This window comes from Phoxinus phoxinus (genome assembly GCF_949152265.1).
Source record: "Phoxinus phoxinus genome assembly, chromosome: 3".
NCBI lineage: Eukaryota > Metazoa > Chordata > Actinopteri > Cypriniformes > Leuciscidae > Phoxinus > Phoxinus phoxinus.
This window is the reverse complement of record NC_136878.1, coordinates 12,653,895-12,670,312: the sequence shown is the minus strand read 5'-3', so window position 1 is coordinate 12,670,312 and position 16,418 is coordinate 12,653,895. Positions and strand designations below refer to the sequence as shown.

The window sequence follows — 16,418 nt, the reverse complement described above, 5'->3', positions numbered from 1 at the left end:
TTCATGACCATAAGCTCAGTGCAAGTGCATGTATGCGTATAGAGCTACAAGTCTATCTTCGCAGCTTGTTTATGATGAATGTCCTGTAATTGGATTTTAAACACACTTTCTCCCATAACCATTAAGCTGAAAATTCATTGCTGCCATTTCAGTGATAGAGTGAGAGACAGAGAGAGCTAAAGAGAGAGACTCAATTTAATCCCATGTAGATCCATCCACCAAATTAGCTTTTCCATCAGACACCTTCCGCATCTACACACACACACGGAAGTGAACATATTGTTGCTGTTGTAATTGGAATTTCCATGTATTTGTATCTTGTTCTTTTTTTGTTATGCGCTCTCTCTAACTGTGGAATTTTTAATGTTTCGCTTTCTCTGACTCAGTTTTAAGAACTATTCAGACATAATTCATTTTCCTAACGACGTTTGAGTTAGAATTATTAACAGTGGATGCCCATAATTTTATATTCTGATTCAGACCGAATAGAGATTATATGATATAATTATTATGTATATTATTAAGGAAAAGGTTTCATCTTTTCTACTACATTTACATTTTTTCATTTTGCGGAGGCAAGTGAGACACACACACACACACACACACACTATTTTTCATTTAGATTATCTTGGTCGTTATCTTCCGCTCAGTTAAAAAGCAGTACCGGTAATAATTACAATTTTAATGTTAAGCTTAATTTTTTTTTTTTCATACTGTACATAATAATGTTTGATCCCTAAATACACGGTAGCATTTAAAATGATTGATTTTTAGTGTTGTATTTTTAATTTATTTGGACAAAACATGATGGAATTTTAACTATTATTGGCCATGTTATTAACATGACAACAATTATCAGCTTAGCTGTCTCACTTACCATTACAACTGGTATGCTAAACTCAAATCTTGTTTTACCTACAATTAATTTTCCAAATCTATAATGAAAATGCACTAGACAGCACATGAATTTCAGCTGTAATTATGGTGTTTGACACAGGTCAAAATAAATGAGGAGATGTGTTGCGAAAACAGTAAAATACTGCAATCACGCTTTCCTATCTGGATGGGATTAGATGTCTCAGAGGTAATTTGCACCTCAATTTCTACCCGAATTGTGTGAAGAAAAACTCAGTCTGAATATGGCTTTATACGCACATACATCCTACATGCACCTGTAATTATATGTTCATGGGTACTAAATCTCCTATTTCTGTGTGTTTGGTTGCGTGTCTACAGTCGATTGCGTGGATCCCTTGTGCTCAGGTCGGGGTGTGTGTGTGCGCGGTGAGTGTGTATGTTCTGCAGGCTGGGGAGGTGAGAGCTGTGAGACGGCACTTCCTGCCTGTAAAGAGCAATGTTCAGGTCATGGAACGTACCAAGCACAGACAGGGGGGTGTGTGTGTGAGCCGGGCTGGAGTGGCGACGACTGCACCATGGGTGAGTTACAATCGATGCACAAATACAAATGTGTACAAAGGCTTTCTCCATCTTATCATTTGTATTTCCAGCCTTGAAAGTGCTTTTTCATCATTTGGTCACGCGTCTCTCACTCAGAAGTTTTTGATTTTAGTTTGATTCAGTTACTATTGAACTCCAAATCCAGTTCCGCTCTGGTCTGACAGAGTAAAGCAGGGCACTATGTGCAGGAGTATGGATCGGCTCTTAATTGTAATGTGATATATATTGTAAAAGGGGAATGTACTTTCTTTAATAGAGAGAAAACAGAGTCATTCTTATTGTCCGATTGATTGTGCATCTCGTAAAATAACCTGCTGGACTGTAGAATTTCCTTGTGTTTTACAGATGGAGGGAGAGGATTGCAGTTAAATGCATGATATATACCAGGCACTGTCCATAAATACGGTACACTTTGGTATCACATTACTATTTTAAAAGCTTTAGCGGCCCAAATTCCATATTTTTCGGTTGTGAGAACTATTGCATATATCAGGTGAAGTACAGTATTATCTAATATAAAATTAACCTAGCATGAAGAAGTAGCCAGTTGTAAACGCATATAATGTGAAGAATTTTGCCCATCTCACCTCCCAAGGTTTTTTTTGCTATAGTACCCTATAACTGAAATCATACAACGTCAAAATTGTGACATAATTTGTCACAATGTATCTCTTTCTACAGGTGGGACAAGAGGACAACTAAATAATATCCTCACTTTCTCAGTCAATGTTAAAAAAAGATGTTAAAATAAATATTTTCCTTTAATTTATGGTACACAGTTTTTTAAAATAACTACAGACTAACATTTAGTCCTAAACTATCTAGCCATAACTTAGTGATAATATCTTTTTTTACCAAGCTGCTACTCATTCTGGCATTTTTATTTATTTATTTATTTTTACTTTTTTATTTAAGTTGGATGTATTAAACATCATAAATGATCATTACAAGGTTGCACAAATTGGAAACCTCACATAAAATTTATAGAAAATAAAAAATGTTTTGTAATATTTAGTCTGACCTCTCCTGAGGTTGTCTATCAATGTTTTGAAGGTTAAACACCTCCTTTCACCGTACTATTTGTTGATAGTGAAGAACTTCCTGTTAAAAGAATTCCAGGTCCTACTTTGTACCCTATTCATGGACATGCCACCAGTTTCATCATTTCCTGGTTAACAATCATGATATTTAAATAAGAACACTGTTTTATTGCAGAGAAATTGCTTTTCTGGAAGATTGGCAGGATTTTGTAACTCAGTGCCTTTTGGCCACTGGCTAGAATATGAAAGCATTTCTTAAATATTATATTATCAAAATGCAATATTTATCAAAATGCATGAATATTACAGCATGAAACTGCCCGTTTTCACGGCAGAGCAGTAAAATTGATAATGTGTGTATTAATAAACATTCCGGTTTAATGCCCTTCCTGTCATTGCCAGACATTTATATCTCGCGTGTGATTGAGAGGAAGAACTCTCATCCGATGTGCTTTATAGAACAGCAAGGATAATTTGTTTTGAATGGTAAGGCACGTAGAAGTGAGAAAGACAGAGGAGAGGCTGTCCAAACTGAACACTCAGTGCTGCAGTTACAGAGGAGAGATTTGGCAGCTGATTTTAAGTGACTTTTAAGATATGAAAAACTGTCATCTCTGTTTGACCCGTCACGAATCCTGTAAGTACGCGTGAAGACAAAGCTATTCTGTCTGAGGGCCAGAGAGCAGAGATATATAACGGGTTCAGGGAAATTGTTTTTGTTATAAAACTGTGGTCTTGAATTCAGGACCACAGGAACTTTTGGACAGTTTAGGCTGGTGTGATAAAGCAGACTGTAGAAGGAGATGATGTGTGTGAATTTCTCCTCTCTTTTCACTCGTTCTTCACAACTGAAGGTGCACTGAATACATGTGTTCACTAATTAAAAAAGTAGTACCAAATATGCAAAAAAAACCTGTTTTACTCTACACAGTTTAGCTCATAATGATAAAATACTCACCTGCCTGTAGCTTTCTAATAACCCTGAAGACATTTATTAGTTTGTTCAGGTGTGTTTGATTAGGGTTGGATCAAAATTCTCTACACTCTACACGGAGTGGGTCACCCCCTTATGAGCACCGCCATGCTGACATAACACAACAATAATAAAGAAAAGTTTACTGTATATAGTACTTTCAGCCTGTGTTCAAGGCGTGCTCAGCTTGTTTGAAATGCACCGGACAGTCCAAACAGAATGAGTGGAAAAAATGTCCAAACAAGCAATCCCCACTGGAGCGATGAAACAAACCGTGACGACCGGCAGCAGCCATGCCACCGATCAAAACGCTGGGACGTCAAGTGCAGAGTGTGAACACATGACCACACAAGACACAAGCACAGCAGGAAGAGGGCTCTCAGCTTTCCAGTCATGGTACAGTGCAGCAGTCAGCTGTGTACCAGCATGAACCTCCAACAACACAGAAAATCATTGGGATTGAATTCAAGAATGTCCATATACTCTATGTTTAGAATGAAATGGAGGAAAGACACCAAACAAAAGAGAAACAGCTTTGAAGTGAAGCGGCAAGAGTTGGTAAACATGGTAATTCACGCTTCCAATAGGTGTCTATAAAATCCAAGACCCCTGTGATGAAGAAGATGCAGCGTGAACAAAAACTTAGTCGATGATAATGAATGGTAACAAATGTATTTTCTCTCTGTCGCTTTGTGACTCATTTCAGAGGTTTGCCCCGTTCCCTGCAGCACCCATAGTGTGTGTGTTTCTGGACGTTGCCAATGTGAGGAGGGGTGGGAAGGGACCACTTGTGACAAACAGGCATGCCATCCAACCTGTGAAGAGCATGGAGAGTGCAGGGACGGACAGTGTGTCTGTCAGCCTGGTTGGGAGGGAGAGCACTGCACTATTGGTATGTCTAAAAGACTGTTTGTAATATATTATATCACATTATTAGAAAATATTATACATAATACTGTTCAAAAGTTTGGAATCAGTAAGATCATTTTTTATTTTTTATAAGAAATTAATTCTTATATACAGCAATAATACAGGATGCAATAAACTGATAAAAAGTGACAGTAAAGATATTTCACTTTCTATACTGTACATTTTAAAATATATTTATAATATAAAATAGTTATTTTAAATTTGTCATAATATTTCTCAATATTTGTCACAGGGGCTTTCTGTTTTACCTGTGTTAGTTCTTGTGTCCTTTGTCTGTTCATTTGTTGTTAAAGTTTTGCCTCTTTTTTGTCTTTTCTTGTCTATGTTATGTTTGTTGTGTAACATTTATCCCGTTCTCCTGCGTTTTCGTTATTTTGTTTGTATTAAATAAAGTAACTGCTGCGATTAGATTTTAACTGTATTTTGGTCAAAAATGCAGCTTTGTTGAGCATAAGATTTCTTTAAAAACTTTCAAACCTCTTTCTGATCCCTTGTTACATACATACATATATATTAGGGCTGTAACGATTAATCGCGATTAATCGAAATCCAAAATAAAAGTTTGTGTTTACATAATAAATGTGTGTGTATTGTGTATAATTATTTTGTATATATAAATACACACACATGCATGTATATATTTAATAAAAATGTGTTATTTATATATAAAATAGTTCTATTTATATATAATATAAATCATATAAAAATATATATGCAGTATATGAATGCAAATATTTCTCAAATATATACATGCATGTGTGTGTATTTATATATACAATATAATTATACACAATACACACACATATATTATGTAAACACAAACTTTTATTTTGGATTTCGATTAATCTCGATTAATCGCGATTAATCGTTACAGCCCTAATATATATATATATATATATATATATATATATATATATATATATACATATTCTTTTTTTATGTTTAACGTTTTTAGCTTTTTTGCTATTCACTTTAATAATCCTGCAATACATAATAAATACATTTATATATATAATGTATTTATATATTTTTTTCTAAAATGATAGTATATAAATAATAATACATTATAAATAATAAAATGTCCCATGTAGGCTCTCATTTAAAATGAGGTCATAGAAACTGCATGTATAATCATTATACAAGAATTAGAAGTAGTAAAGTTGTATGTGAAATCAGTTGTAATTGATTACAACTGACCCCCCCCCCCCCCCCCCCCCCCCCCCCGTTCTTAGGCCGTTCTTAGGCCTTAACACCCTTTTTTTAACATCTCTTTTCAGTCTTGATATTTCCCTGACATTTCGCCAACCCTTTGACAGCTGGGTGTCATATTTGACTAACATGTTAGCATAAAAAACAATTTTCATTCTGACTGGCAATCTTTTGGAATCATGCTCCAGACACTTTTTAAATATCATATCTTGATGATTATTTGCCATTTTAACCGATTATTTGACAAGCGTCATGCATTTTTTATAAAACATGTAAATCAACTGACGCTGAACCAACATGGAGCATGTTTTTGCCTTGTAGATGATGTATAAACTAAACAGTCTCTCTCTTTCTTTCTGCCTGTCTGTCTCTCACTCTTCCTCTTTTTCCTTCTTTTTCCCTCCTCCAACCCACAGTTCCTTTAATTGTGGTGCTCATGATGAGAACAGTCTGTGAAACTCAGGGGACATATATACGCTTAAGGCAGCAAGCGATAGGGACACTTAAAAAAAATGCACATACACGTGCACACAGAGCTTCTCTGAAGAATGTCTCAAATGTAATTTCTCCTCTTTGTTCTCTCCGTCTTTCATTTTGTAACTCTTTCAGCAGCACATTACCTGGATCTGTTTGATAAAGGTAAGTATTATATGTGTGATGACTGAAGGAAGAAATGAATAGATGACTTTGTGATGTCTTTTATGAACAATCTTTGAAGAAAGAATATCATTGTTATAGGTGATCTGTCTCTCTTAGATGCATGTCCTGGGTTGTGTAACGGTAATGGACGCTGTACGCTGGAGCAGAGCGGTTGGCATTGTGTGTGCCAGTCGGGATGGAGTGGCCCGGGCTGTAACGTCGTCATGGAAACCGAGTGCAACGACAGTAAAGATAATGACAGCGGTAAAGACCCCTATAGGACATGAGCTTTGTGGATGACATAGAGAGGATGAATTATGCTTTAGGTTGACAGATACATTCTCACAAAGGTATTTTTCTAAGCGTGATTAGTTACACTACTGTTCAAAACTTAAAAAAAAAAAGTATACATTATATTGATAAAAAGTGAAATTTTTACACATATATAAGGAAACAAAATATTTTTATTTAAGATAAATGCTGTTTCGCTTATGTCTCAGATTATGTGTATAAGTTAGCTTTTGGGTAAAAAAACTGAATTCTCTTTAGAAATCTAAATCTGACAAAACATCCATTTAGAGATATTCTTAATGTATTCTTAATGGTTAATGTAGTCGTTAACCATTAGCTTTATATAAAAACAACAGAAGTCTATAATATGTCCTCTTTAATGTATCTAAGTAAATATTCAGTGTGTGTGTTTGTGAGAGGGAGAGGTTTCTGGGTTATTCTCTCTGAGACTTTCTCCTGTGGGAGGTTAAAAACACAGATCCCCTTTAATGGAGCTGACAAATGAGATCACGCGCACGCAGACACACGCAGAGCAAGGGCAAGCTGCATCAAGGCTACATGTCTCCGCATGTAAAGTGTGTATGTGTGTTTCAGATGGTCTCGTGGACTGTGTCGACCCAGACTGTTGTAGTCAGCAGGTGTGTGTGAGTGCCCAGCTGTGCCAAGGCTCGCCTGACCCACGTGACATCATTCAGCAGAGCCACGCCCCTTTCCAGACACGCCCTTCACGTCAGTTCTTCGATCGTGTGCGATTTCTCATTGGACGGGACAGCACACACATACTGCCAGGAGACCTGCCATTTGACAGCAGGTGATAAACACACACTGTCAAATATTAGTTAAAATACACTTACCCAACACACACCCGCACACATAATATTATCACAGGTAAAACAGAACTTGATCATGACCTCTCCCAGATACTTTTGTTGGTATGATTGTGACCGTATTTACATGGACATCATTTTCCTATCCGTTTTTTTATGATTGTTGTGCGATCCCAGCAAAGGCAGGATGTGGGACATCAACTGTCATTTTTTTTCAGTGTGCTATAGACATCTTAGCTTAGACTTTGGTCACGACTGACAGCATTGACTGGCCGTTTAAGCCACCAGCCCGCATCCCCTCTGACATCCTCATTCACATGCGAAATTGAAATGAGACCGCACAGACCCAAGCATGCCGTTGCGTGCTAATGTTGGCAATGTTTTGGCTGGAAAAGCGGGGAGAAAAACAAGGTCAGAGTATCTGGAGTCACTTGGGAGAAAGAGGTCATGGACTGTAATTCTTCAAAGTAATTTTGGTAGTACGATCATAACTTGAAGGTAATGCTAAATGAGAGATGTATTTTTCATATCAAATTTGGATCCTCTTTCACACAGTTACATTACAGTTCATCACTGAGAAGGTTAGATCACAGACTTAGTCACAGCAAAACAGCACAAGCAGCCATGTGAAGGAACACAGACTGGTTGTATTATACTTTAATTTGAGCAAAATATCGCAATGGAGATCGCTGAAGGCTTGTTAAAAACAGTCTAAATTATTTTGTAAAGTTTCAATTACAAAGTGTTTACACTTTTTTAGGAGATAAACCCATGAATGGCTTACTAATAGTAGTCAATGAACAAAATACTGGGTTTTTACATACTTCACATTTAAATTTTTATATTTACATAACTACATAGTCACAGTTAGGGCCCTCTCTTGCACCCAGCGCAATTGACTTTGTACACCGACGCATGTATCATTCCTACTTTGCACCCGACGCACAGCGGACTTTTCCACAGACGCACGTCGGTAAATTAGGGAATGAACTTGTGCTCGCGGGGGCTGTTCAGCGAAAAGAGGAGGCGTGTTCCGGTGAAAACGTTCCCTGGTGCTATTTTGCAGTTTGACAAAACAATTCCGCCACTGACCAAGAAAAACCTAGTCTAAAGACAGGCGCGTTGCGCGTTAGTCATATACTATTTTAAGGGCACGTGCTTGGCCATTATGTAGCGTGTGAACAACACTTTGATTCTCTAATCCAAACAGACGCAGCAGTTTTCATTTTTGCTAATCATACATTATTACAAGGAAACATATACGAGGGAAATATTTGTTGTGTCCATGAAGATATGAAAAAAATAGGCATAAATCTAGCTTACACATTTCCCCAAATTATTATACGCTTGTTTAACCGAAGCTAATTTGGATGGGTTTCTCCCATCCACATACAATGTCACTTCTCTGTCTTTTATGGCCCTGACGAGAACGTCGGTCTCCTCGGCTGTGAACCGCTCCTGGTGTGCGCCTTGCAAACCCGCCGTTATAATAGCAATCCGCCATGGAACAAGCACGCCTGCTCTTAAAGGGAATGTGAGAAGACGCTCTGATTGGTTTATTTCACGTTACGCCCAAACCACACCTGAAGCTACTTCAGACCAACCCCTTTTAGATTTGTGCCGGGCGCAAGAGTAATTTATCCCGCCGGTATAATAGCAACAGCGACCGGGATCCTCCCACAAAGTTACTTGCGTTTCGCGTTTGATACTTGCGCTTCAGATCGTTAAAATAGGGCCCTTAGTGTTTAATGTTAGTGTCCGTGTTGTCTCGACAATGTAAATTCTGCTTAATACAGACAGTACTGTTAAAATTGTTTTCAGAAATCCTTACTGTTTTTGCTCTATTTCTGTAACTAATGAAATAGTACGTTGGGGATTGATCATCCCTTTGCGCCCAAAGGTGATCCCAAGGGGACCTACCTGTAGTATGGGGGACACCCCTGAAGGCTATTGCGAGTGGACAGAGGGGGACTCCATGTGTTTGAAACAAATAAACAGTTACATGAAATGCAATAACGAACCTTAAAATATCCAAAAACTGGTTATGCAAAGACCATAAATATGTCCTTACACAGATGAATGTGTTCAAGCATTTCGCAGTAACTTCTCCTCTGGCTTTCATATACTCATACAATAACAGCTAGCTGCTATGAGCAGTGTGACTCACCCCAAAAATAATCTCCCAAAATGATTTTTGCTGTCATCGTCTAGTTTGAGGAAGTTTAGAATCGATTGAAGCATCTATTGTATTTTTCTCTGATTACTGAAAAGAGAGTGCTCCTCTCTCAGTTTCGATCTCTTCTGACAGATCTCTCTCTCTCTCTCTCTCTCTCTCTCTCTCTCTCTCTCTCTCTCTCTCTCTCTCTCTCTCTCTCTCTCTCTCTCTCTCTCTCTCTCTCTCTCTCTCTCTCTCTCTTCCCCTCTGTCTCTCTCTCTCTCTCTCTCTCTCTCTTCCCCTCTGTCTCTCTCTCTCTTCCTCCCTCTCTCTCTCTCTCTCTCTCTCTCTCTCTCTCTTTCTCTGCAGTCGAGTGTGTGTAATTCGAGGTCAGGTTTTGGCCTCTGATGGAACTCCTCTCGTTGGTGTGAATGTCACGTTTCAGCATAACCCTGAATATGGATACACACTGAGCCGACAGGACGGCAGGTAAAACACACTCTTATACACTTTGTAAATAAAGACATATAATACATAATCGACCTTATGTGCTAGAGAAACAAGAGCACAGCCATATTGTCAACATTGGTAATAAATCAGCTTTTACATTCAAAAATATATAAAAATTCCTAACAGTTGTTTTATATTGTAATATTTCACAATATTGTTGTTTTTACTGTATTTTTAATCACATAAATACAGCAAATTTTATTGACCCCAAAATTTAAAATATAAATGATATATAGCATATAAAGCCCAACATGTAATATATATATATATATATATATATATATATATATATATAGCATACAGTATACGTCCTGGATACATACACACACAATCTTTCATATTTACTGTATGGAACCTTTTTTTATGTATGTTTGTATTTTTGTTTTTCCCGCTAGCTTTGATCTTCTGGCAGTGGGCGGAATCTCTGTTACTCTATTTTTCCAGCGAGCTCCATTCTTGTCCCAGATTCGTTCTGTCTGGCTTCCTTGGAACCAGTTCATGGTCCTGGACCGAGTTTTTATGGAAAGAGCTGAATCCAAACCACCTGTCTGTGACCTGAAAAACCTGATCAGTCCACACGCCGTTGTTCTCTCCGCCCCCCTCCCACGATTCGCCGCCGACTGTGAGGACAGAGGAACTGTCGTACCTGAGCTACAGGTATAAGACAAGCTTGCTCTGACAAAACACTAAATGCATTATATTATGTCACACATTAACATCAGACTATCCTGGAATCAACTTGAATGTAGCTCAGGTCTCTTGTATGCCTCGGTGCTATTTATATGACACACGAAACTGCTCGCTTGCAGTATAGAGGGTGTAATACCTGATATTCACTGCAACCTGGTGGTGCTAGAAAAAGAAGAATGTTCCCATTATAATCAACAAGGCATATACACAGTGTAAAAAAAGAGATTTCTGCAGTGTAGACATTTTTTTAAATTATAAAGTAAGCATTCGCAAGAGTTCACATCTCATTACGTGAAACTGTGTAAACTTGACACGTTTGTTGATAATAATGTAATGAGAACGTTCTAATATTGATGCATTACTCACTTTGAGTGTATACTCAACGTTTGAAGTTAACACATTCTCTGAAGTTGACTGATAAATAAAACAGCAAAAATTCAGGAACACATTTCTCAGCTAAATGTTGATGTGTAGCCCACAGAAACAACATAACATTCAGTCGGCCACACAAAACAAGTATTTTTATTCTTCTATTATTAATAATCGTGATTGCAATATCAAGGGAAATTAAGGGATTTTTGTCATTTTCTTCCGGCCCTTCTGCTTATGTGGAGCGTTTCAAATCAGTCCCTCATGAGATTTCATATTGGTTAAGATGCTGTTTTGGAGGGCAGTAGTCTATGTAGGCAGGAGACAGCGAGACAGCTCACTCAGTTTTGGAACAGAGCTTGTGTGTGTCTGTAGGCTGTAAGAACTGCAACCTGTGTTTATGGGACATTTATTTGGCAGCATTACGGTCATTGGCACGGTTTTTGTTCTGTATGGAAAGTGCACACAGTAAATAGAAATACAATTAATTTCTCTCACTGTCGCTCTGCCTAATAAATCCTTGTTCTTTGCGGCTGCACGTCTCCTTCTGTCTCTCTCTCTCTCTCTGTAGGCGGTCCAAGAGGAGGTGGTTATCCCCGCTACAATTCTGAAGTTAAGCTACCTCTCGTCCAGAACTCCAGGCTATCGGTCTCTCCTGAGGGTGGTTCTGACCCACTCCACCCTCCCGCTGGGCTTGGCCAAAGTCCATCTGTCTGTGGCCGTCCAGGGTCGGCAGCTTCTGAAATCATTTCCTGCAGCTCCAAACCTCATATATGTTTTCTCTTGGAATAAAACCGACATCTATGGACAGCAGGTCACGGGGCTGGTGCAGGCACACGGTGAGGGTCTCTGTGTCTGTGAGAGCTACGTTTTTGTTGTTGATGTTGTTGTTTTAAAGATAAGCTTCCATTCTGTTTTACACTACCATTCATATGTTCAGGTCAAATTAAATACTTCTAAATTAATTATTTTTTCAGCAAGGATGCATTCATTTGATCAAATGGACAGTAAAGACACATTTTACAAAAAGATTTCTATTTCAAATAAATGCTGTTCTTTTGAACTTTCTACCAGTATTTATCAAAGAATCCTGATTTTTTTATTCATTTATAGTTTTACACCAAAATATTAAGCAGCACAACTGTTTTCAGCATTGATAATAATAAGAAATGTCTTTTGAGCACCAAATCAGCATATTATAATTATTTAATGTGACACTGAAGCCTGAAGTAATGATGCTGAAAATCCAACATTGCAATCACAGGATTAGATTTGAAAATATATGAAAATAGAAAAGTTATTTTAAATTTGTAATAATATTTCACAATATTGCTGTTTTACCGTATTTTTAATCATATTGATGAGCATAAAAGTCTTACCTGAACTTTTGAAAACTATTGTAAGATAAAATGATCCCACATTAAATAAAATGTCAAATTAGAGTTGTGTAAAGATGAAGGAACTTGAGTGTATGTACTTAATAAGATGCAAGAGACGCACGCAACTGATTAGTCTCTTTCATAATTGAACTGTGTATGAACAACTGTATCTAAGACTCCAAACAGAACTGACTGACAACTGTATTTTACTTCACAATAGCCATTTTTCATAAGCTGAGATTGACAGATAGCTAATATTAGTGATTGACAGCAAGAAAATAACCAACAAAGCACACATACTTATGTCCTGACTATATCAATGATGTGACAGACAACTAGTTGTTGAGTGCGGATCCATTCAAACAGCACTTACTGTATCAATCAAACTTCTCAAAATTGTGCTGTGGCCCCTTGAAAATGTAAGGAACTCACTTGAATACAGTTGCCACTGTCTTTCATAACTAAATAGTGTATGAACAGGACCATATTTAGCACTCCAAACAGGACTGATGACTGTATCCTGCTGTTGTATGATCATAGCCCCTCTTTCTCGCTCTCTCCCCGTCCATTATTTTGAGATCCATCACAATGACAGCAATCAGACACTGCAGAGGGTCTGAATTCATCATCTTTTGCTCATTGAAAAGAGCGTTCAGTTTTACGGCACACTTATGCACCTACTGAATAATGGCTAAAAATTAGTAATTACTGGTTATTATGGAGGAAATTAACTTCTGTTTTCAAGTAGTAATTAGAAAGAATTATGCGAAAACATTTCATGGTCATAATAAACAAATGTGTAAACAGCGGATTTTTTTTTTTTTTTCTATCATCAATAGATATTTTTTAACCACAAATTACAGGACGCTACATTAATATATCTTTGAATTTGTGTAGTGCTTGTAACGTTTTGCCAGTAACATATTATTAAAAGGTAGAAAGACATAAAATAAAAATCATCATGACTCAGGATCTCTGCCCTGCAAACAGGCAAATGTAATTATTGGTTAATAATTATTATTTATCCACTTAACTGTGTTTATGTTGGCCACAGCTCAAGCGTTGCTACTTTGAAGAGCCCGTCTAATTAAGTTCAATGTAACACCATGGCAACACAACTGTAACTGAACCAAATATAACATGATGTTCCACATGTACTGTAGCTACCCGTTGAACTCTGAGGATGGGTTCAGCTCTTTAAACGTTTTAATTCTATGTTATGACACATTTATGTAGAGTAAGGTATATGTAAATGTTATTCCGTTAATACTCTCTAAATGATAAATAGTATCAAGATTTTATATATTAGCTCATATTAGTCTAATTAATCTTGTAAAATGGTAATTATTGGATATACTGGGTAATTTATGCATTAAAATTCTGAAGTTTCACTTTAAAATGAAGAATTACCTATGAAAGTGTGTGAGTAGGTAATTTTTTTCTTCTTCTGATGATGGTAATCGTTGTCTCTTTTTTGATTTTGATAATGATTGGTGATATTTAATGGACTAAGTCTGGCACTTATGTGTGTGTGTGTGTTTGTGTGAATTAATGACAGTCTCTGTTGGATACGAGTATGAATCGTGTCTGGACGTTGTGCTCTGGGAGAAGAGAGTTGCTCAGCTGCAGGGCTTTGAGCTGATGCCATCCAACCTGGGCGGATGGACACTGAACCAACACCACATCCTCAACCTGGAGAGTGGTGAGGGATTATCACATGCACACACTCATGCGCATGGGTGTTTTCTTTATCTATGGGCGCTTTTGCCCCTAAACCTGTCACAAATTTCAAATCACCATTCATTTTGTGGTGGAAATGAAGAAAATAAAATTTTTATTCTTTTTGTTTTTTATGGCTTTTCTAGCAATTTTTTATGTATCCTAAATACATATATTTCCTCAGTTTTGGTATAACAAAATTACAGCTTCATTCGGAATGATACGCAATAAAAAATATTTTAATGTTCACATCTTATATTTCATCTCAGTTATGCTTTTCACCAGCACAGGTGTCTCATTTGTAACCAAATACACAAATTGTTGATTAAATGTTATGTGCAAGATTGTTAGCCGTGTCGTGTGTGGAAATGACAAATCTTTCTGTGGAATAGTCGTAATTTCTGTAAAAGTAATTTTCCCCCAATAAATGTTTAGTTCACTGTATTTTGGATGATCATAGTTTTATAAAGTATTTGAAGATTTTTTTTATGATGGATTTTCATGTTTTTAGTCCGGGACAGGGTTAAAACAAAGAATCTATACATAAAAGCAAAATGGTAAAACATTTCCAACTCGTTTTAAAATGATTTTTAAAAAATTAAGTAGAAGTCAATCCCTGAAAAATTTGCTTAACCCATGACTTCAGATTGCAACATGGCAGTGTTTACCAAAAATGATCCCCAACATAGAGCATAACATCTAACATCCTCCCGATTCATATATTTTTCTAGTTTCTTAGAGCTCCCTAGATGGCAGTTTGTATCATTCGTTTCTTTAGCTTGTTTCTACAGGGTCTTTTAGCACCAATACATTTCATCCTTCAATCTAATACTCTCTGTTTCTTTTCTCTTCTGCAGGTATCCTTCATAAAGGAAATGGAGAGAATGTCTTTATTTCTCAGCAGCCTCTGGTCATCTCCACAGTGATGGGGACAGGGGTGGTCCGTGCAATCCCATGCCCAAACTGCAACGGCCCAGCTGTGGAGCAGAAACTGTTTGCCCCTATCGCTCTGGCCTGCGGCTCGGATGGAAGTGTGTATGTAGGGGATTTTAACTACATCCGCAGGATTCTGCCTAACGGATTCTCCATCACCATCTTGGAGCTCAGGTCTGCCATCTTAATTCAGCAAATTAATCATTTCTCAAAAGTGTTTGTCTTTTTATTGCATTAGTAACTGTTGTATGCTATCTCTATAGTTTTAAACTAATAGTTTTATTTAGTAATGTATGAATATAAAGTGTTTAATTACTGATTATTTTACTAATAGGGATTCTGTTTTTATTTATTTAATTGCATATTTATTTATTTATTATATTTTTTTATTTTGTAAGCCGTTTTTTATTTTATTTTTGTTTATTAATTAAAAGATTCCTGCTATTGAAATATTTAATTACATCAAATCAAACACTAATAAATGTTTTGTCAAATAACCTACAAAATTAGCTTTGCATAGTGCATCTAAATTGAACTGTTTTATACAAGTTATTTAATGATTAGATTATATTAAAAACAAAAATGATCTGAGAAATGTCTGTTCTCAATGTTGACTTCAGTTTTAATTATTTACATTTCTTTCCATGTTATGCGTCCAGAAATCGTGACATTAGACACAGGTATGTTTTCTTTTCAGAACAGTTATCACTATATAGTCTTTCAGTCATTAATACACTGTACTTGTGCTTGAATTCATTATTTTTATTTTGAATCTCCATTCATCCATGCATCAACCTTGGAGGAACTAGAGGTTAAGTGACTCAAGTCTCAAATGCAGAACAACAAATTTAGAGGCAGCAGCCCCTATAGTAAGTCAGCAGAATCAAATGCTCAGAATTGGGTCTTGTCCCATGAAAAAGTCTTTAAATAAAGTTGTAAATATATTTAGTCATTTATTACTTTGTAAAATGCTGTTTCTCATCAAGGTCATAGCACACCACTGCTCTGAACATAAATATGCCTAATGATAAAAATACTATTAACACCAAAACTTCAGGTCCTGGAGGGCCAATGCCCTGAAGAATTTTGATCTAACCCTAATAATACACACCTAAACAAGCTAATCAATGTCTTCAGGATTACTAGATAGATACAGAGTTTTTCTCAGGGTTGGAGCTAAACTCTGCAGAACAATGGCCCTCCAGGACCGAAGTTGGCCGTCCCTCCCACAAATCTTCTGTCAACACATCACATTAATCCTGAGCTTTAATGACTAGAGCCTTTTCCTTGTTTTCC

General features: G+C 36.8%; 1 protein-coding gene across 2 annotated transcripts in view; it reads left to right on the top strand.

Moving 5' to 3' along the window:
- Positions 1-16,418, top strand: part of tenm1 (teneurin transmembrane protein 1) — a 160,116-nt gene that overhangs the window by 96,897 nt on the left and 46,801 nt on the right. Inside the window, exons 11-20 of one of the 2 annotated variants that reach the window (XM_079607919.1) lie at positions 1,237-1,437; positions 4,178-4,363; positions 6,367-6,513; positions 7,135-7,351; positions 9,892-10,011; positions 10,428-10,689; positions 11,663-11,930; positions 14,029-14,172; positions 15,047-15,296; positions 15,782-15,802. In XM_079607919.1, the coding sequence (XP_079464045.1) occupies positions 1,237-1,437; positions 4,178-4,363; positions 6,367-6,513; positions 7,135-7,351; positions 9,892-10,011; positions 10,428-10,689; positions 11,663-11,930; positions 14,029-14,172; positions 15,047-15,296; positions 15,782-15,802 (1,816 nt within the window). The remainder of the gene's footprint in view (positions 1-1,236; positions 1,438-4,177; positions 4,364-6,366; positions 6,514-7,134; positions 7,352-9,891; positions 10,012-10,427; positions 10,690-11,662; positions 11,931-14,028; positions 14,173-15,046; positions 15,297-15,781; positions 15,803-16,418) is intronic. The other variant, XM_079607920.1, reaches the window with a different exon arrangement.